General features: G+C 60.1%; 1 protein-coding gene across 4 annotated transcripts in view; it reads left to right on the top strand.

Moving 5' to 3' along the window:
* Window positions 1-20,003, top strand: part of GSG1L (GSG1 like) — a 191,451-nt gene extending 171,448 nt beyond the window's left edge. For 2 of the 4 annotated variants that reach the window (XM_036303184.1, XM_036303186.1), the window contains 2 exons: window positions 6,154-6,230; window positions 19,462-20,003. In XM_036303184.1, coding sequence (XP_036159077.1) covers window positions 6,154-6,230; window positions 19,462-19,562 — 178 coding nt within the window. In that variant the 3' untranslated portion in view covers window positions 19,563-20,003. The remainder of the gene's footprint in view (window positions 1-6,153; window positions 6,231-19,461) is intronic. The other 2 variants (XM_036303185.1, XM_036303187.1) reach the window with 2 other exon arrangements.
* Window positions 20,004-21,645: the final 1,642 nt, after the last annotated feature.

Below are 21,645 nucleotides of genomic sequence, written 5' to 3'. Positions count from 1 at the left end.
CTGGAGCCGTGGGGATGACTGGGCCTAAGCCTCGCAGAGGCCCCCACACGCCCAAAGCCGGGCCCAGTGTCTGGCTCCTCAAACGTGACCCGGGCCCGGCAGCATGAGCCTCGCCTGGGAAGCTGTTAGAATGCAGGCGCTCAGGCGCCAGACCTGCCCGATCAGACCTGCATTTAGCCAGCTCCTCAGAGGCGCTGTGGGCGCCGCCAGCTCCGGAGCCACCGGCTGGAGGACGGAGCAGATGCCGCTGCTCAGGCCCCGGTGGAGGGTGTGGCGGGCGGAGGTGCCGGGTGAAGGAGGGCGAGCCCCCGACTCCAGGTGGTCCTGGCCGGTGCCCATGTGCCACGTCCACGGTGACACAAGCACAGACGTCGAGATGAGTGTGGGGAAACCTCCGCTGCAAGTTAATATCGCTGCTGCACCCAAGCTCGCCTTTTGTGCCTGTTTGTTTGTCTTAATTTCATTTTCTAGTTTATTATATTTTATTAAAAAATAGGTCCCAGGTAGATTGAAAATTAAGGAGGAAACCTAGATCTTTGTCCCATAATTGGAGAAGCAGGGAATGTAGGCTGTCAGTTCACACCAGGAAGTGCCTGGAGACGGGAGACAGTCACCAGGCTGGGCTGTGAGAGGGGCTGGGCCATGAGGAGGGCCCAGGAGGAGCGGTGCCGGGAGCCCTGTGCTGGGGAGGCAGGGATGAGAGCTGTGGGCCCCTGCCAGTGCCCCGTGCTGCAGTGGCCACATTTGGCCCTGGAATTAGGAGTGAAGGCACTGGGGAGGCTGCCAATGAGACGTCGGCTCTAGTCCACCCTCGAACCCCCAAATCCTCGGGGCCCCCTGCCTGCCTCCTGTCTGCTCTCAAAAAGAGCAAACACCCCGCCCCTGTCAGATTCCAGCTGTTAATATGGTAAAACCATATCCTTCCTCGTGGAACTAGGAGGTGGAGTCCGAGGGACAGACCACAGAGGCCCCAGAGAGGATGACGACGGTCGGGGTAACAGTGAGATGGTGCCCAGTGCCGAGCGGGCGCTAAGAGCTCTCCGCAGAGGAGGAGGCCCCTCCACCTAGAGGATTGTGGGAACCCCCCAGGACAGGCACATTATTGTGCCCATTTATCAGATGAGAAAGTCAAGACTCGAGATGATAGGGATGTGCCCAGACCCAAACAGCTCACAGACCCGTTGAGGAAGCGACACAGTGCATGCTTGGGGCCTGGGGGACCCGGGGGGCCACCTACTGCCCCTTCTGAGCACTGTCCACTCCAAGCACCCCACGAGCCCTCCAGGCACTCATTTAGGTTCCTACTCCATCATGTAAAGAAAAAAAAGAGGCCTGTCTTCAGGAAGCACGTAATATTTTCTGCAGGAAATTATCGTTCAAATCATAGGTGTCCCCTGGTGACATCTATGGTTGTTCCTTTTCTTTCTACACAAAGCGCAGCACCCGGGGACCCCCAGCTGCCCCCCCAGAAGGCTGCCCTTTTCTCCTCATATCCCCCTCCCGCCTGCCTCCCTCTCTCCTTCCTTCCTTCCTAACATCCGTTGTGCCAAGCAGGGTGCCAGGCCCTGAAGCCACAGTGGAGAATGAGATAAACTCCACCCTTTTCCTCTCTGACTTTAAAATGCCCGGTGCAGACCAATGACAGACAAGCCTGGCTGGGCCCTCATGCTCTGGGCTCAGCCACACAAGCGGCAGCGAGGTGGTTGTCCTCCCTGTCACTCCCACCACCACGCTGGGCCACTGCCACACGGAACACTCCGAATCACAGAGATTCAGAGCAGGCGAGCTGCCCAGGCGAGCTGCACAGGCGAGCTGCCCAGGGGAGCTGCCCAGGGGAGCTGCCCAGGCGAGCTGCCCAGGGGAGCTGCCCAGGTGAGCTGCCCAGGGGAGCTGCCCAGGTGAGCTGCCCAGGCGAGCTGCCCAGGCGAGCTGCCCAGGGGAGCTGCACAGGCGAGCTGCCCAGGGGAGCTGCCCAGGTGAGCTGCCCAGGTGAGCTGCCCAGATGAGCTGCCCAGATGAGCTGCCCAGGGGAGCTGCACAGGTGAGCTGCACAGGCGAGCTGCCCAGGGGAGCTGCACAGGGGAGCTGCACAGGCGAGCTGCCCAGGTGAGCTGCCCAGGGGAGCTGCCCAGGTGAGCTGCCCAGATGAGCTGCCCAGGGGAGCTGCACAGGCGAGCTGCCCAGATGAGCTGCCCAGGTGAGCTGCACAGGCGAGCTGCCCAGGGGAGCTGCACAGGGGAGCTGCACAGGCGAGCTGCCCAGGTGAGCTGCCCAGGGGAGCTGCCCAGGTGAGCTGCCCAGGGGAGCTGCCCAGAGGAGCTGCACAGGCGAGCTGCCTCGGCTCTGATCCCTGCTCACCACAGGCTCACAGTCTCAGCTGTGCCCAAAGCATGCCCTTGTCCTCAGGTTTCCTGCCAGGAAGCTCTGGGGCCGCGGGAGGCCCTCAGCCCTTGTTAACCGCTGTCAAACATTAGCCATCACTAGGCGGCTGCCAAGATCCTGCACATGAGTTATTTTCACGGGTGAACCTGGTGATGGGGCCGCGTTTGTGCAAGGAAACCAGCTCTTTCCGACGGCAGCACGGCACCGCAGACAGGCAGGCAGCTCCTTGGATCCCACTCCGCTTTGGCCAGCTTCGGGGTCACCTCCTCCATGAAGCCCTGCTGGTCCCCACACAGGTGGGCCTCACCCTGGGGCAGGCTCCCGCCACCTGGTGATCAAAGCTCCCCGGGGACTCCCACGGGTCTCCAGGTTGAGAACCACTGGATGAACAGGAGGCTAACACACGTCTCCCGCAGGCCAGACCCAGCCACCGCCTGCTGTCAAGGAGCCTCGACTAAATACACGCCCACTTGTTCCGTGGTGCCTGCAGCTGCCTGGGACCGAGGGCAGCTGAGAGCTGAGAAGAGACCATGTGGCCCCCAGAGCCTCGCATCCTTACCATCGAGACCTTTGTAGAAAAAGTTTCCAACTCCTGGATTAGGCAGGCAGTCCACCCGTGTTCCTGCCATCCGCTCGTTTAGCCTTCGCACGCTCAGTGTGATTCCTTGTGCGGGTGCCACAGGCACGGACTCCTCAAGGACAGGGACCCTGAGTCGTGTCCCCACAGGCAGCACCAGGCCTGGCCCACAGCAGCTGCTCACCCCTTGGCAGGTGTCCTTCGATGTGTCCACTGTTGAGCTCTGGGGTGTCTTACCAACAAGGTTTGGGTGACCAGGGAGAGCAGGGGCCATGCCGGGCGGGGCTGGTTCTTGCCTGAAACATCAACGCCTTTGCTCACCGGCCCACCCCCCAGGCGGAGGCTCTCAGCCGGCCCCGGGGAGGTGCCCAGCATGAGGCCGGGAGGGAGATGAGGCCCTGAGAACTGGGAGCCTAGAAGGGTTCAAGGTTAAGGCTGTGAAATGCAGGCAGCTATGGCGGGGCTGGTGTCTGCTGACTCACAGGCAGGCGGCGCCGGGAGGAGGATGGGCTCGGGGACCTGTCGAGCTGCTGGGGTGCAGCACAGCCCCCTGACTGGTGGCCCCCCAGCCGAGCACCTCTGCGGACGGGACTCAGCACCCTGCGGGGTGCACAGGCAGCACGGCTCAGAAGAGCGGAAACACCTAAACGTTCATCGATAGGTATTGAATATTATTGTCTTCACAAACAACTATCAGGAAAGAGATGAGTGAGATTTACATGTACTGATATAGGAAGAGGTTGGAAACTCATGGGTAAGTTTAAAAAAAAAATCAGGTTACAAAAAAAGGTGTGTTTAATTTGAGGCTATTAATATAAGTATTAATTCCGAGAAGCACTGCTACACGGAGGTGTAATTACAGGACTCTGCTCTCTTGATGCGGTTGGAGGTTTTGGGGTTTTTTTTTTTTTAACAAATCTGTGCTATCGGGAAAGTAGCAAAGATGTTTCAGTGAAAGATAGAAAAGGGGACGTCCTCCCTGACAGTGACCTTCCGCAGCGCCCGCCCCCGGCCTCCGTGCCGCCCCCGGCCTCCCGGCCGCAGAGGCCTGTACCCCGGAGCTGTGCCCCGAGCTCGCTCCCTGCAGCCAGGCCGGCCCTTCGTGCGGACAGTGCGGGCCTCCGTGGCCTCTGGCCCACGCCTGTCATTTTCTAGCTGGAGCACCAGCTCGTCTCCCCGCTGGACGGGACACTCTCGAGGACGGAGACCGAGAGGAGGGCGTATCTGTCCCCATCTGGTCACAGCCCCCGGGGCAGGGCCGGGAAGTGCCTGTGTGAGCGCTGGGCAGTCTCTGGGGACCAGGTCACCAACCTCCCCTCTCCGGCAGCGGTTCTCAACCTGTGGGTCGCGACCATCGGAAAACACATATAGCAAATCAGATATTTACATGACGATTCATAACAGTAGCAACATTACAGTGATGAAGTAGCAACGAAAATAATTTTATGGTTGGGGGTCACCACAACATGAGGAGCTGTATGAAAGGGTCGCGGCATTAGGAAGGTTGAGGACCACTTAATAAGGCCACTCCTGGCTTTGCTCACTTGTTACTCCACCTTCCCGGGGTCTCCTCCAGCCTCTGGGAGGGGCTGTGCAGGAACAAGAGGCGAAAGGAAAAAGCAGCAAATGGTGGGGGCGGTGAGCGGGGATTTGCTTGGAGAGGATGGAGACTCTTGGCGCAGAGCAAAGGGGTGGGTGGGAAGGTGAGAGGTGGAGGGGAGGGGAGGCACCGTGGGCACGGGAGAGAGTGTGGGGAGGCCCTGGAAGGGAGCCGTGGGGAGGGCGGTTGGGGGCAGCTGTACGGGACTGACAGGCAGGGGCGGGGAAGACAGCAGGACTGGGCCAGCGGTGGAGCGGGGTGCTCTCGGTGCTCTTAGGAGACACAGAGATTGCCACGGAGTCTTCAGGGGGCCGGGCTGCGTGTCGCTAAGGGGGCGCACATTTGGGCTGGGCCACGTGGAGCTCTGTGGTTCATGTGGGTTACGAATGGGTGAGTGCAGTGTGGGCCTATGGCCCTGCCCACTCTCGGTTCGGTCATCGTGATGGGGGGGTGAGGGTCTCGGCCTGGAGCCGCCGCCCCCCCCCACCCTGACCCTGTCAGCTGTGCGCCGGGCTTGCAGCCCCTGCCACACGGGCTCAGGCGGCCCCTCTGGAACCCCGTGACCTTGCGCTGCCAGAGGAGGAGGAGGCCATGTGTGGGAGACTCTCCCAGCTGTTGCGGGAGCAGCACTGAGGCGGGAGAAGCCGGGCTGTGTGGATGTGGACATGGCTTTAGGAAGTGCTTTCATGTAGTTAGGCAGCGACACAGTAATCAGTCCATTGCCCCAGACCAGAAAAGAGAGGGAAGTTGAAAAAGGAAGCTCAGGATTTAACCCATATCATCTCATTATCTAGGCTTCATCACCGTCAGGCTTTAGGCACACAGTCAGCTCAATAAATTTTGTTGTTAATCCTCACCTAAGGATATTTTTTCTGGTTGCTTTTTAGAGAGAGTAGAAGTGAGGAAGGGAGGGGGGAGAGAGAGAGAGAGAAACATTGACGTGAGAGAGGCACGTTGATTGGTTGCCTCCCGCATGCACCCAACTGGGGCTGCAGATTGAACCTGCAACCCAGGTACGTGCCCTTGACTGGGAATTGAACCTGCGACCCTTCGGTCCAAGGGCCAGTGCTCTAACCACTGAGCAAACGGCCAGAGCCAGCCAAATTGTTTTTGCAGATCAGTGCAGCATGTTTTACCAGGGGTCCTCAAACTTTTTAAACAGGGGGCCAGTTCACTGTCCCTCAGACCGTTGGAGGGCCGGACTATAGTTTAAAAAAAAACTATGAACAAATTCCTGTGCACACAGCGGCGGCCAAAACACCCGGCGGGCCGGATAAATGTTTTCGGGGGGCCGCATGTGGCCCGCGGGCTGTAGTTTGAGGACCCCCGTTTTAAACAAACCAGACCATGCTTATTCGATTGTCACTTGCCGTCTGCAGGTAACGGGGCACCCTTTTGCGAGCACATGGGTTAGCATCCTGGTCCCGCCTCTGACTCCTCAGCTGTCGCACCTCGTCAGTCAGGTCACCTTCGGGGCCTCCATTTCCTCCTCAGTAAAGCGGACTGGCTGCTCGCAGGGCGGTGGCAGGGCCCCCGGGCGGGTGCGAGGCTGCTGTGCTCCTCCTCACTCAGGCCTTCGCTTCCTTTTCTCCAGGTTCGAGAAGGGGCACCGGCACGACGACGAGGAGGACGACCTTCGCTTAGATTGCCGCCACGAGAGATACCCCACCCGTAAGTGGCCTCTTCCCGGGGGCTGTGCCGATTCTGGGCCGTCTCCGGAGGAAGAACCCGGGAGACGAGCCGGGCCAACCTCTCCCTGACCCTGCGTTCTCCCACCAGCACGCTCTACAGATGGGGAACCTGAGGCTGGTGTCTGAGCGGAGCAAGTCCTCTGCATGCAGCGGCCGCGGCCCTCACAGCGGGGTGGGAATGCTAAGCCAGCCAGAGGGAGACTGGAGAGCTGAAGGCAGGCGGGCACACTGCAGCTTAAGTCCCGGCCTGGGCCAGCCATCGGCCCCCAGGGAGACCAGCACTGTGGGGCACTGGCCAGGTCCGGGAGGTGAGGTGGACAGGACTTGTCTGAGCTGCGGGTGCTCCTGGCAGCCCCGTGTGCCCGCCGTGGGGGGCACCTAGACAGAATCCAGGGCACCCGTTTGGAAAGGACATGTCTGCGCCAGGAAGCAGAGGGGAGGGAAAAAGAGAGCAGGACCCGCTCCAGGCAGGAAAGGGAAGAGCCGATGTGAGATTGGAGTCAAAGGGGCAGAATCTCCGCTGAGCCTCTGATGCCCTCCATGCGCTCCCTGCCCACCTGCCCTCTGATGCCCTCCATGCGCTCCCTGCCCACCTGCCCACCTGAAGGGCTTCTCACGCCTGACCTCCGATTCTTGCTGACCCCCAGCCCCTACAGCACGCACGCTCCGCATTTCGCAGATGAGGACAGTGAGGCTCAGAGAGGTGGAGTCACTTGCCTCAGGTCACACAGCTCAGTGAGTCCGTGGCAGGGCAGTCAGAGCAGGCGCGGTCAGTGCCCGGCCCACGTGGGAGCTTTCAGGAAGCTCAGTGTCCGCCGACTGCCGGAGTCCAGGTCTCGGTGCCTGGGGCCTCCCCCACCTGCACCCACAGAGGGCGGGCAGCTCCCTCGCCCCCAGGGTGGGGTCGCCATGAGGCGTGTGCTTTGCACCTCAAGATCGCCCCTACTCTTGAATTCCTACCTCAGTCTGCTTCTGGGGAGACCCAGACTAAGTGACGATTTAAACTCAGGCCTGTCTGCCTCCAATTCCTGTGATCCTAGCAGTGGAGTGAGAATGGCTGTGCCTGGAGAGAGGCGGGGGGGGGGGGGGGGCTCTGCCGGAGAGGAGAGCGCCCCGCTTCTCTCGGAGGAAAGGGGCTCCTGCAGAAGCCACCGGCCCAGGAAGACAACCTGCCCGAGGAACAGGAGGTGGCTCCTGGGTGGACCCTGGCTCACACCCATGGTCAGTGGCAGGTGCCTGTGCAAGGGCGGAGGGCTTCCTGGGAGAAGGGGCCGCGCACCAGGGTGTGGAGGCAGCTGGGAGCACCCGCCTCAGAGATAAGCCAGCAGAGAGCCCAGGAAGCATGTGGCAGGGACAGAGGGAGAGCCTGGCACACGGCACAGTGCCCTTGGCTCCCCGCTGGGCCGAGCCTCCCAGGGCCCTGCAGGGTGGGCAGGACACCCTGTGGACAGAAGCTGGGGCTTGGAGGGGGGCAGCTGGGGAGCTGGGAAGAGGGAAGGCCAAAGGGAGCCAGTCCGGCCCTAGCAGTGGGCCCTGGAGTTAAGAATGAGGACACCCAGGGTCTGGGGACGCGGAAGCCCTGCAGCCCCAGCCCAGGCCCCACAGCCTCCCCACCTGGTGCCCGGCTCACCTCCTGACGTGAGGAAGCATCGGCTGCATTGGCTGGGTCAGCAGCCTGCCCAGATTCCATCCTGCATTCCTTCCGCAAGTGCTCCCCGTGTCTGCTCTGAGCTGGCCCCGTGCTGGTGCTGGACCGGCCGCGGGAGCCAGGCGGGCACAGACCTCGGGAGCAGGGCGGGCACAGACTGAGGGAGCAAGGGGGGCACAGACCTCGGGAGCAGGGCGGGCACAGACTGAGGGAGCAAGGGGGGCACAGACCTCGGGAGCAGGGCGGGCACAGACTGAGGGAGCAGGGCGGCACAGACCTTGGGAGCAAGGCAGGCACAGACTGAGGGAGCAGGACGGGCACAGACCTCGGGAGCAGGGCGGGTACAGACCTCGGGAGCAAGGCAGGCACAGACTGAGGGAGCAGGACGGGCACAGACCTTGGGAGCAAGGGGGGCACAGACTGAGGGAGCAGGGCGGGCACAGACTGAGGGAGCAAGGGGGGCACAGACCTCGGGAGCAGGGCGGGCACAGACCTCGGGAGCAGGGCGGCACAGACCTCGGGAGCAAGGCAGGCACAGACTGAGGGAGCAAGGGCGGGCAAGGCCCTGCCTATGGCTGGCAGTGTAGGGCGAGGAGCAAGCAGAAGTGAACCCAGAAACAAACAAGACCATCTCAGGGGCTAGAGCGCAATGTGCGATGGTGAAGAGGAAGCAGACGGCGGCTCCTTTAGAGCCTCGTCTCTGAGGAGCTGGACGGGAAGGATGAGAAGGAGTCGGTCAAATAAAGGGCCAGGCAGAGGGGCCGTAGGGGCACAGCCTGGGGCGGGAGCAGCCAGGCCTGGGAGCCAGCGTGGTGTGGCGGGAGGCGGTGGGAGTGGGCGGCGGGGCTGGAGGGAGGGGGCAGCATGGGAAGAGGGGGTGCCATGGGGACCCCAACCGTGGACCTATGTTTGCCCACGCCGGCATACTCATCAGTGTATTTATCCGTGTCCCTGTCCATATCCGTCCCTCCCTCCACCTGCAGGCGGGAAAGGAGGGAGGGGAGCTGGACACGGGGCGGCAACAGCTTAGCGGGTGTCGCTCTCATTCCCGGAGAGACGGCATGGCCGGGATGGGACGGAGATCCAAGTGGGGGGTTCTTTGCTGGAAGAATTGTGGGTGTCGTAGTTTGGGTCCCGTGGATTGGGTTGTGGTAGTTTGTTGTCGAATAAGGATTGGACAGCAAGCAGTTTACTTGGTGACCTCAGAAAACCCAAGTAGGAGCAGGCGCAGGGACGCAGCAGGGCAAGGCCGGTGGCGGTGAAAGCACATTGTCCAGCCGGCCAGCACTGTCCCCACTGGGGACTTGGGCAGCCAGCGTGTCCGGTCGTCCCCCAGATGTGACAGCACGTCCTGGGTCGTAGTCTGAGGCTGCGGGTGGACGGTGAGTCCCTGGGGGCGGTGGGAGCCTGTGCGGGACGCCAGCAGTGTGTCCCTCGGTGCCGTGGGGAGGACAGGTTTGTGGGCACCATGGCTACACCCACGTCCAGTCTGAGGGCGGGCAGGCTGGGAATGGAGATAGTGGACAGCAAGGGGCTGCTGGGACCCTTTGAGGAGAAAGGGGTGCAGGGTGGGGAGAGGCAGTGAGGCAACGAGGTCCTAACTCCCTGGGGCCCAAGGAGAAGCTGGGAAGGCAGCTGCCCCTCCCCCAAGGCTCCCAAAGAATGAAGACGAGCTGGTTTGGCTCAGTGGACAGAGCATCGGCCTGTGGACTGAAGGGTCCCAGGTTTGATTCCGGTCAAGGGCATAGGCCCGGGTTGCGAGCTCGATCCCCAGTGGGCGGGGTGCAGGAGGCAGCTGATCAGTGGTTCTCTCTCATCATCGATGTTTCTCTCTCCCTCTCCCATCCTCTCTGACATCAATCAATGTAAACATAAAAGACCATCTGCTGTCGGAGCTGAGGGAGGAGTCGGCCCGAAAGTGGCTGGAATGCCCGCGTGCGGTCACTTTAATTATCCTAAAGGGGCTGCTTCTGTGGCCACAGGAAAGTCATTTATTCATTCACTTCGTGAACAAATCTTCACTCCAGATGCTGACCACGGGGTGAGGGCAGGTGCAGGAGAGGGAGGGCCGGGGCAGGGGACTTCGTCGGGGGTGGTCCAACCTGCTGGAATGGCACAGCCATGGTGAGGACACCTGGCCTTGATGACAGTGACCAGCAAGAACAGTCAGGCCCCCCAGGTCTGATGCTGTACCTCAGCCTGTGCACCTGCTGAGGACATCACGTGCATCCACTCATTAATCCTAAACACGGCCCCATTTTACAGACAGGAACAGCGAGGCCCAGGGAAGGGATGCCGTGCCCGGAGACGGCAGGGCTGGGTTTGCATCGAGCCTGTCTGGCTCCACAGGCCATACCCGGGGCCACCGGGGTGAGCTTCCACATGTCAGTCAGCGGGTCCCCGTGCTGGGACACCCCGCCTGCCAGGGGCAGCCTATGAGGTTACAGGGTGCAGCCACGTGGACTTGGTCCTCACAGAGCTCGCGGGCTGGGAAAGCAGCCCGATCAGACCGTCCGGGGAACGGCGCCGTCTCCAGAAAGCAGCCTCTTCGCTGCTAGTTTTTTGGCCAAGAAAATACTTTGGGGACGCCTGGGCAGGTTTTGCAATATCTCTGCACCCGGCAGCTGCTCGGCTTTGGCGGTGGGCTGACTTTTGGGCACCAGGGACTGGGAGGAGGGTGCCGGGAGCCCGAGTTATTACACACGTGCTGTGTGTAGGTCTCGGCTGAGCCCTTCGCAGCAGCACGCGGCGGCAGCCTGGGAAGGGAGGACGGCTATGGTGCACGTGAACACTAAGGTGCTGAAAGGCAAAGGGACTTGGGGAGATCTTCAGGCCCCTGGGGGCACAGCTCAGCTTGCTGTAGAGTCTCCCTCACCCTGGGGGCCTGGTGCCCTGAACCCTCGACCGCAGTCCTCTCACCCGGGCCTCTCCTGAACAGACAAAACATTGCCTTCACAGGCCCTTTGCGTCTGCTGTCCTCTCTGCCTGGAATGCTCTCCCTCTAACGCCCTGCATGGCTGGCTTCGTCTCATCTTTAGTCTTGGCCAGCAGGCAGGCCACTTGCTCAGGGAAGCGCCCCAGCTGCCCACCATCACCTTGTTTTCCGTTCATCATAGTGTCTGCCCCGTGGACCTTTCACAGTGACATGCTTGAGTTTGGTTCTGTTGTCTCTCCCCACAAGGTTCCGTGAGAATAGGCACCCTGTCTTGCTTTGTTCATGTCTGCACCCCGAGAGCCGAGAACAGTGCGTGGCACACAGTAGGGACTCAGTGGCTGGCTCTGACCTCCAGTTCCCTCCCCTCTCTCCCACTCCGGCAGCCACCTTGACATGAGCAGTGGCATAACCGTTTGGTTACCTTAAGTTTCTTACTGTTTCTTAGGCTACTGTGATCTGGATTCTGCCATGGTTTTTTTTTTTTTTTTTTTTCCTGAGGAAAGCGTTTGCTTCTGAAACCTGCCTTTGGGCTTTGCGGTGCCACCAGCCCGCTCAGAAGCACATCAGAGGTGACATTTGATGGAGAGGCTGCTGCCTTCTGGGCCAGGTGTCTGCGTCTGCCTTTCAGGGGCCACTGGGGCTTGCAACTGATTGCAGCTGTCAAGTTCAATGCCCGAGACAAGCTTTCGATTTTGCCAGGTGTGTCTGCGAGGCTGAGCCCGGTGAGGCCGTCGCTCGCTGGCGACAGAGGTGGCTTCTGGGAACTGTGTCTAGACGAGTCCCGGCCGCCGCTGCCCCCGAAACAGCAGAGGGAATTGCAAGGAATACTTTTCTGGACCCAGAGCCGCTTGGCATTTTTATTAGATCAAGACCAGATCTGATGGCGTCCCGCGGAGGCCTGCTCCTTTATTAAAACGGAAACAGACACTGTTTCTGAAATTCGCATCGGTGCCAACTTGTTGGGCACACAGACAGGCTTGCAGCTTGGCAATGCCTGGCATCGGGGTGGAGAGGTCCAAGCCAGTGTCAGCATCAGAATCACCGGGAGGCGAGGGCGGGGGAGGGACTCCTCCTTAAAATGCTATTGCCGGGCCCATCCTGGATGTGGGGCTCAGGAGGGCTGGGCGGGGCCTGGGGTTCACCTTTCTAACCCGTCCCCAGTGGTGCCGCTTCTGCTGGCCCGCAGACCAAGCCCCAGGCAGCCCCCGCCGAGGCCCACACCTGCCCCTCCAAGTCTGCGTTGTCCCTGGCTTGGGCTATACAGCGGCTTCTGGATGGAAATGGCTGCTTCTAGGGCCAACGCCCTGCAATCTTCCTCCTAGGACACACCTGACCATGCCTGCCTCACCCCCAGCTCCACACCCTCCTGTGGTGGCGCCAGGTGGTGGCGGGCGCCGGGCCAGCCCCTTGGGCACGTCCCCACCGAGACCTCCCTCACCAGCCCATCCTGGCTTCCTCTTTCCTCAGTCACTCACCACGCTGAGGCGGCTTCGGGAACTTGTCTCCACTAGAATGGAGGCGTCCCTGGGCGGGGGCCTCGCTGCCACGTTCACGGCAGCCCCAGTGAGCACGTAATCTGCGGCCAGTGCCTTCCTGGACGGACTGACTGCCTTAGCCTCAGGCAGTGTGGCTCTGCCGGGCAGGTCCGGTTACAGGGGTGATCCGTGGCTTCCCAGAAACAAGGCCCTTTTCCTGGCCGACTCCACAGGGAGCCGCCACTGTTCATGCCTGGTTCCTGCAACCACTCCTGACCCCAAGAAGCACTTGGGGCCGTTGCTAAAATACTGGCCTCGCTGGTGCTGGCGGTGTCCGTGCTCTGCTTTGGGGCAGGCCCGGAGTCCAGCTTGAAATCTGAGGATCCAGCAGAATCCCCAGGGATGGGAGGGGTCTTATCCCCCAGGAAGCCGGCTGAGTCCTTACCCCTGCAGCCTGCACTCCTCACCCCGCCGCCAGCTTCCCAGACCTGCCTGCTTTCCCTCGCCACCAGCACTGCCCAGTTCTCACACCTCCTCAAAACCTCATTTACCTGCCAAGGGCCTATTTCACACCCTGTTCCTTCTGCCCGAGGACACCTGCTCCCTTCCTCCATTTGGCAAAAACAACAACAAAACAAGCCAGTGGGATCTGCGCTCCACAGGTGCTTTCAAAGTCTGGCTCAGATGTCTGGGATCAGCCGCCAGCCCCTCCCCAGCCCTGGCAGCCGCGGTCACCTTCACCTCTGCATTCTCCTGGCCAGGCACTCACATCTATGAGGCATAACTCAGTGGTCCAGGCTTTGGAGTGAGATCGCCTGGGTTCAAATCCCAGCAGTGAGACCTTTGACGAGTGACAACCTATTTGGGCCTCGGTTTTCTCATCCATAAAATGGGCATAGTAATGACATCTAACTCACATCCGAGGAGTAACTGAGCCAGTGACGCACAGGGAGTGGCTCCAGGATGTGACATGGTGAGAGCTGAAGGCGTGTTCGCCCTTATCGTCTCCTCGTGTGCGTCCGTCTCCCTCACCAGGCCATGGACCTGGCGGGGGGGGGGGGGGGGCAGAGGAGGGAAGGGGGTAGGTCTGTGTCTCACTCATGTCTGTAGACCCAGCACCCAATATGGAGCTGACACACAGTAGGTGCTCAGCAAATCCTATCTAATAATAGACAAACATGGTAATTAACCATACCTCTGCTACGCTTCCCATTGGCTAATCAGCAGGATATGCAAATTAACTGCCAACAAAGATGGAGGCCGGCAGCCATGCAGCTGAAGTGAAATGAGGCTTGCTTGCTCCAGTGATGGAGGAAGCCAAGGTTCCCAGCCTGCCGCGGCCCAGCTCTGAGCTCCAGTCTAAGCAACAATGTTGCAATTATAGAAGCTAAACAAACCCCAGATACCTGCTTTCAGCCAGCTGGGGCCTCAGAGCTTAGAGCGCCAGTGATGGCAACAGAGTTTCAATTATAGAAGCTAAACAAACCCAGATACCTGCTTTCAGCCGGCAACAGCCTCAGGGCTGGAGCCGGGCCTCAGAGCTGGAGCAGGCTCTCAGCTCCAGTGACAGCTATAGAAGGTAAATAAATCCCAGAATAAAATAAAAAAAAAGAGGCTGGGAGCTTCAGTCGCCCACCAGCCTGAAAATGGCCCTCAGTCCCTCGCCCAGGCTGGCCAGGCACCCCAGTGGGGACCTCCACCCTGAAGGGGGTGTGACCAGCTGAAAACAGCCATCATCCCCTCCCTCATCCAGGCTGGCCAGACACCCAAGCGGGACCCCCACCCTGATCTGGGACACCCTTCAGGGCAAACCAGCCGGTCCCCACCCGTGCACCAGGCCTCTATCCTGTATAGTAAAAGGGTAATATGCAAACTGACCCTAACAGCAGAAAGACTGGGAATGACTGGTCACTATGACACACACTGACCACCAGGGGGCAGATGCTCAATGCAGGAACTGCCCTCTGGTGGTCAGTGCGCTCTCACAGGGGGGAGCTCTGCTCAGCCACAAGCCAGGCTGATGGCTGCCAGTACAGCGGTGGTGGTGAGAGCCTCTCCTGCCTCCTCAGCAGCGCTAAGGATGTCCAACTGCAGCTTAGGTCTACTCCCTGCTGGCAAGTGGACATCTCCCAAGGGCTGCCGGGCTGCCAGGCTGCCAGAGGGATGTCTGATTGCCATCTTAGGCCCAATCCCCCAGGGAGCAGGCCTAAGCCAGCAAGTGGTCACCCCAGAGGGGTCCCAGGCTGCGAGAGGGCACAGGCCGGGCTGAGGGACCCCCTACCCCGGAGTGCACAAATTTTTGTGCACCGGGCCTCTAGTGTTTAATAAGGGAATGAAAGAATCAGTGGCTCTGAGGACAGGTGGCGGGTTAGGTGACTGAGTCTGATTTCAAGGGTGAAAAAGAGACAAAAAGAATGTTTTAGCCCAGAAACATGGGTCTGAGGAGACGGACTCCGATGAAGGAAGGATGGGGGTCCCCATTAAATCTCCTGGACAATATGCCCGTATGGTGGACCAGTAAACCCAACTTCCCCTCCATGTGGGTCCCACACAAGCCTGCTCTCCTTCCCAAGTCCTCCAGACTTCATTAACTCAGCAGACGCCACCATCAGCACTGGCCCGGGGGTGCACTCGGTGCTGGGGTTGCACTCGGTGCTGGGACCTGGGACGCGGTGACGGGTAAAAGCAGAGCTGTCTGTGTCCTCGTGCTGCTATGGCCTAGGATGGAAACTGGGAGGGAAAGTAGCATCCTACCAGATGTGATGGGGTCCCTGGGCTCCTCAGGGTGCGGCTTCACAGAGCAGCTCACCTTGCAGAGCTCTCGGGTGCCTTGCCAGGGTTGTGGCAGTTCAGGCAATGCAGGAGGGGTGGTGGTGTCACTGGCTGAGGGCTCCTCAAAGCCAGGCCCCTTGGTGCTCACCTCGATTCATTTCTCCCCACGTGGCATCTCTTTTTAGAGGCCGGGGTTCGAGGTTGGGCAGCCAAACTGCAGGCGCTGGCTGGGCCTTCAGCACCTTGGACAGTGGAGCCTCCGGAAGGCATGCCCTTTAACAGGGAGCCGCTCTTGGTGCCAGGCTGGGCTGCAGTGGGGTCGGAGCGCCAGTACCAGCCGCCTGCCCAGCCTGAAGCCTCCCCGCCCTCACTAACTCCTCCACCACCTTCAGCGCACCGTGGGCAAGCGCCCTCCCCTCCAAGAGCCCCTTCCCCACCTGCACTGCACCCCGGGGAGCACGGGCACCGGCATTCTTGGTTTCCAAGGGCCTCCCCACGGAATGAGCCCATTGCAGGTGTGATCTCACTCAGTTCAGCGGAGCTCAGGGCTGACCCCGGATCTTGGTGCCTTGGAGAGAGTCAAGTCAGTGCTTTTCCCGGTAAGACTGGAAGAGACGGATGCGAAATATGGTCACGTTCTGATATTTGGATTAAAAAGGGAAGAGAACTCGCATCGGAGAGCCTGCCACGTGCCAAGGACCCTGCGAGGGCGGGGAGTTTCCAGGGGGTTTGAAACACAGTCCTTGCCACCAGCCCTCTGAGTGGGGCCCTGGGCAAATCGCCTCCCACCCGGGGGCCGGGTCCCATCTGTGACGAGAGGCAGCTGCACCAGCACTTCCCATGGTTCTGGCGTCTTATGTTCACATCGACCCGAGATCGGATCATGGCCGGTTCCTCTGCAGGGGGCCTCCGGCTGCTTTCTAGTTCGCATCCACGTGCGCTCTCAGAGCGGTGCCGTTACGTGTCAGAAGTCACGCAGCTCAACGCAAAGGTCACGCAGCCTGTAAGCGGGGGAGCTTGGGTTTGAACCGCTGACTGTCAGACCCCTTCCCCAAGGAGGAGAGGCTGAGCAGAGAGCCTCTCACGGTGAACAGACCCAGGCTGGGAAGGGCAGGTGAAGCCCCTCCATCCCACCTCCCCCCGCCCCCCGACCCGCCTCCGCCTGGTCAGGGCCACTCCATCCCCCTCCTGCACGGTTTCTTTGTTGTAAAGCCGGCTCAGGACTCGCTCCGTGCCTGGCCAGGTGTGTGTGTGTTTGGGGGGGGAGGGGGTGGTGAGGGCCCCAGGAGGGAGCTGCCTCGTCTCTGCCTGCATCGAACCCCCAGGTGAGTTGGGGAAACACCACAACACAGTGACAAGCTCAGGGGGCGAGGGATCCGCAGTGTGGGGGGGACACAGGGAGGGGCGTTTCAAAGAGCAGTGGGGCCTGGACCGCAGAGGCAGCCGGGAGATCACCCAGCGGAGAGGCCAGGGCGTGCGGAGCCACAGACGGACGCGCGGGGCAGGGCGCAGGCGGGAAACGGGCGGACACGGCCTCCTGGGTGGAGTCTGGCCTCAGAACTCGGCTTGGCCCACAGACGGTTTAAATTTTTTGAAATCTTAGTTGTGATCATTTTCATCTGAGACTTTATTATGAAAGTCGTTCAGTTTGTTGGAAGGCGAGAGCTCGCAGTCCCCGCAGACCTCTGCCCGGAGCTGAGGAATGGCCGCTCCGGCCTCTGCCCGCTCACGGCATCGCCTGGCGGGCGGCATTTTGACGTAGGATTCCTCAATCTGCGGTGCAAGGGCTGTTTTGTTTTGTTTTGCTTTGTTTTTTGGCTGGTGACTGGCCCCAAAGTGCCAGGCCTGTGAGGAGGGAGTGAGGGGAGTGCTGGTGGGCAGTGGGGCTCTCGGGGCTGCTGAGACAGAAGGCCCAGCCCCCAGCACGTGGCTCTGAGCCCCAAGTCTTGCTGGGAGGCTGGAAGGGGAGGAGGGCCCGGTCCTTAGGGACTTGGCCTCTGGATCCAGGGGACAAGAAGCTTGATTTTAACTCAAGGAAGGACAGGGATCATGGCCTTTCTTTACTTTTTAAAATTTAATTTAATTTTTAGAGAGAGTGGGAGGGAGGGGGAGAGAGATAGAGCAACATCGATGTGAGAGACACATCAATTCGTTGCCTCCTGCACATGCCCAGCCTGGGGCCAAAGATGAACCTGCAACCCAGGTACGTGCCCTTGCCCGGGGATCGAACCTGTGACCCTTCAGTGGGGGCGGGAGACGCTCTAACCACTGAGCCACCGGCCAGGGTTGATGATTTTATTTCACTTATTGTTGACCTTTTCTCTGTTCCAAGGAACCCTCCAGGGTTATGCCTGTTAGCAACGTGAGAACAACTACGATCGCTTTTAAACACTCATTTAGATAAATAAGCAAACCTTCCTTTGCACCAAATATTTGCTTTTAGATTTTTTTTAAAAAAAATCTCAAATTCGTATACCTTGGCCGCAAGCGCGTCCAGAGAACACAACTGTCCCGGTGACGGGGCCAGAACAAGTGTTCTTCCTGAGGCCGAGCGCTCCCAGCACGTTTGCCAAGTGTTTCCCACCCTTAGCGTGGCATGAGCAGGGCACCAAACAGCACCAAAGAATATTAAAAACAGAAAGAAAGCGAGAGGGGGACCCGCCGCGTCCTTGGCACGGCATCGGCCTTCCCGCCTGTCCCTTCAGCCTCTGTCCCAGGGAAACCTCCCTTCCTCAGAGCTGCTTTGGGCGGAGGAGGGGTGAGCGGCCCGTCCCTGGAGGTGTGCAGGCAGGGCCGGCTTCCGCAGGGATGCCCACGTCCAGGGGTTTGCTGTCAGGGCTCCGACTGACCTGAGGGATGACAAGAAGGTCTGCGTACCCCTCAGCGCAGGAAAAAACACGGAACGAATGTCTTTAACGTGAAAGTCTGCGGTCAGGAGATTTACCCACCCCAGCTCCACGCCAGCTGGGACCCTACCTGAGGCGGCCGCGTGTCTGCTGAGTCTGTTTCCTCGTCTGTGCAATGGTGGGGCTGCCTCCCAGGCGTGGGTGTCCCACAGGGCGCCTCCTTCTTCACCCCCGTCCACCCGGGAGCAGCCTCCCTGGGCTGAGCATAGCTCTCCTGGGCACCTGGCTAAGGAGAGCCACTCGGCGGGGGGCGGGGGGGGTGTTGGAGCTGGAGGAGACCCCGCGGGCTGGGAGAGGGTGCTGCGGGCTGGGAGAGGGTGCTGCGGGCTCCCGCAGGGGGGCAGGCGTGAGCTGGTCCTTGAGGGTTTGGGTCACGGCAGGTACAGGACATGGTAGGCCTTTAGCCACAGTGCAGAGAGGGAGAGGGTCTGGCCTGTTAGAGAGACGCCAGGAAGGCACTTGCACGGAGCGAGCTCCTGAGGCTCAGGGAAGACAGGCTGCGCCTGTGTCCGTCAGCTCCCCGCCCTCCTGCTGAGGGGCGAGCCCCGCCCGGTACCCTGGCCCAGAGCTGCTCAGAGTCAGCTGGGCCCGGGTGCCACTCGTCCTCACCCTCCCAAGCTCCCCGGCACACGCGGGACACAGGGCAGCTCAGTCAAGTGGGCGGGTGGGTAGGGAGAGGTGGTTGTGGCTGGGATGGGTGGTGGGTAAATGGTGGGCAGGGGAGCGATTGGTGGGTCTGAGGGTGGGTGAAAGGAAAGCAGAGATGGAGAGTGGGTGGGGGACGGCCTGGTGCAGGGGAGGGTGAATGTGCGGGCAGGGGGTGTGAGGGCTGCTGGTGGGTGGGCTGTTGGTGGGTATGTTGGTGAGTTGGGGGCAGGAGGATGGGGTTTGGGGACTTGGTGGGTTAGCGGGTGTGTCAGCAGATTGGGAGTAGGCGAGCTGGAGGGTGGATGGGCGGGTGAACGTGTGGTTGTTTGGGGCTGTGGGTAGAGGTGTATGTGGGAAGCAGGGCGGGTGGGTGTGTCATCGGGGTGGGTGTGTCATCGGGGTGGGTGTGTCATCGGGGTGGGTGTGTAATCGGGGTGGTGGTGTGTGGTGTGTTGGTGGGCGGAGGTGCTGAGTGGGTTTCAGGGCTGTGGGTGAGTGTGGGTGGGAGGAGTGTGTGAGTGGGATGGTGGATACATTGGTGGCTGTGGTACTGGCAGGTGTATGTCTATGTGTTGGTGGACTGGTGTGTGGATGGTGGGTAGGGGCGTGGAGAGGTGGGTATGCAGGTGGGTGGAGGGTGAGCTGGTGAGTGGGACAGTGGGTGGGAGCTGCCTGTGGGCGGACAGCCGGGTTGGGGAGTGTTGGAGGGGAGGTGGGAGGCCAGTGGGTGTGTGGGTGGGTGGGTGGTGAGCTGGTGGGCAGTGGGCAGGAGGGGCACAGGGGGAGGAAGCACTGTTGGCCTGACCCCCCCTCCCCCCATCTCTCAGCAGGACACCAGCCACACCTGGGCGATTCCTGGCCGCGGAGCTCTGCACACGAGGCCGGGGAGCTGAGCCGCCAGTGCTGGGTCCTGGGGCACTGGGTGTGACCGAGACCAGCCGGCCCCAGACCCCGCCTCCGTCAGCACCAGCTCTGCCACCAGGCCGCGCGTCTGGCGCCACCGAAACCTGGCCTGTGCGCTCTGAACCCAGCCAGCCTGCACGGGAGACACCGGCCGGCCCTGCCCATCACTGCCCGGGTCTCAGGCCCGAGCAGAGGGGCCTGCGGGCCTGTGGAGTACACAGGGCTGCACAGAGCAACTTCGGGACAGCAACTTCGCACTCTTGCCACATGCACAGCCCTGCTGGGTACAGCTGGGAGGCCAGGAAAAACCGGACATCGGCCATTGGAAGCCTGGGGTCCCCCGAGCCAGCTAGGAAGTTCAGGAGGTGTCCAGTGGCACATAACCTTTCAGGGGGCAGGGCATGGCACTGCAGGGGGCACACAGCAGGCACACAGCAGGGGCTGAATAAATGCTTGTTGAACCTGTTTTCTTGCTGTGTGTGGAGGCCAGTTGCTCTCCGGGCTGCCCCTTCATGGCTCCATCCTCTCAGCTCCCCGAGGAGCCTGAGGTGGGCAGCCTGAGTGTGCTGCAGCCAGGGTCCGACACGGGGTGGGAGTGAGGGAGCCTAGAGCCTCGCTGGGTCTGGGGGTCGGGTCAGGCTGCAGGCGGCCTTGGATTCCAGAGGGTGGGTAGGGTGGGGGCGTCAGGCAGATGGGAAATGTGGGATGGGCCAGGGAAAGGGCCTCACACCCAGATCCTCAGCATCTCTGACCCCCATGGGGACTCTCCCTTATGTTTAGAGCCACCTTTACATCAGTTCCAGGGCTTAGATGCCTGGGGAAACAGATGTTTACCATAAAGACAGGAGGCCTTAGGGTCACAGAGATGAAGACACTAGACCCAAGATCACAAAGCTAGCAAATGGCAGAGTTGGGGCTTGAACCAGGACTCCTGACTCCAAGAGACCTCGTCCCTTCCCTGAGGATTTCTAGAACTTTCTACCAAGCAGACAATGCTCTTCTTCACTTGTCCATAAACTCATCACCCATTTAATCATTCATCCATCCATTTACCCATCACCCATCCATCACCCATCCATCATCCATCCATCTATCCATCATTTATCTATCCATCATCCATCATCCATCCATCCATCATCCATGCATATATCCATCATTTATCCATCCATCATCCATCCATCCATCTATCCATCCATCCATCTATCCATCATCCACCCATCCATCACTTATCCGTCCATCATCCATCATCCATCCATTATCCATCACCCATCCATCCATCCATCCATTATCCATCCATCATCCATCATCCATCCATTATCCATCACCCATCCATCCATCCATCATTTATCCATCCATCATCCATCATCCATTCATCACTCATTATCCATCCATCATCCATTCATCATCCATTATCCATTGTCCATCATCCATCCATTTACCCATCACCCATTCACCATCCATCATCTTCCATCCATCATCTATCATCCATCATCTATCATCCATCATCCATCTATCTATCAGTTGTCATAGTTCCCTGCATCAGACATCCATACATCATTCTTTCATACATCACCCATCCTCATTACTCAACCAACCATCCATATATTCATCTGTCCAGTGATATAATCCATTGTTCCCCTATTAGGGGCCAAGTACTGTGGTAGGCACTTGAGGTAGGATAGAGAACCATCCAGAGAGGGTGTCTGTCTTCGCAGAACTCACAGATGGGCAGGACAGATAACTAACAGACGATTATAGTTCAGTGTGTGAAGTGCTGTGGTGCCCAGCTCTGGGCCAGGCAGCGTGGGTTCAGACTCCAGCCCCTTCACTTGAGACCTTGGGCAACTGGCCTGACTTCTCTTGTGCCTCATCCCCGTGGGCACATAGCTGATCCTTACAACTACCTCTTCAAGCTGTCCCGGGGGTTAAATGAGCTGATGGCCGTGAAGCGGTTAGGACGGAGCCGGCACAGTGCAAGTGCATTGTTGGTGTCTGCTCCCACCGCCATGGGGGGGGCGGGGGGGAGCCCAGGGCAGCACCTGCTGGGCTGGGGGTAGTGGCGAGAAGAGGCGCCTCTGGGACAATGACACTTAAGCTAAAGCATAAAG

Source organism: Myotis myotis, unplaced genomic scaffold (genome assembly GCF_014108235.1).
Source record: "Myotis myotis isolate mMyoMyo1 unplaced genomic scaffold, mMyoMyo1.p scaffold_m19_p_35, whole genome shotgun sequence".
Taxonomy (NCBI): domain Eukaryota; kingdom Metazoa; phylum Chordata; class Mammalia; order Chiroptera; family Vespertilionidae; genus Myotis; species Myotis myotis.
This window is presented reverse-complemented; position numbering and strand designations above follow the sequence as displayed.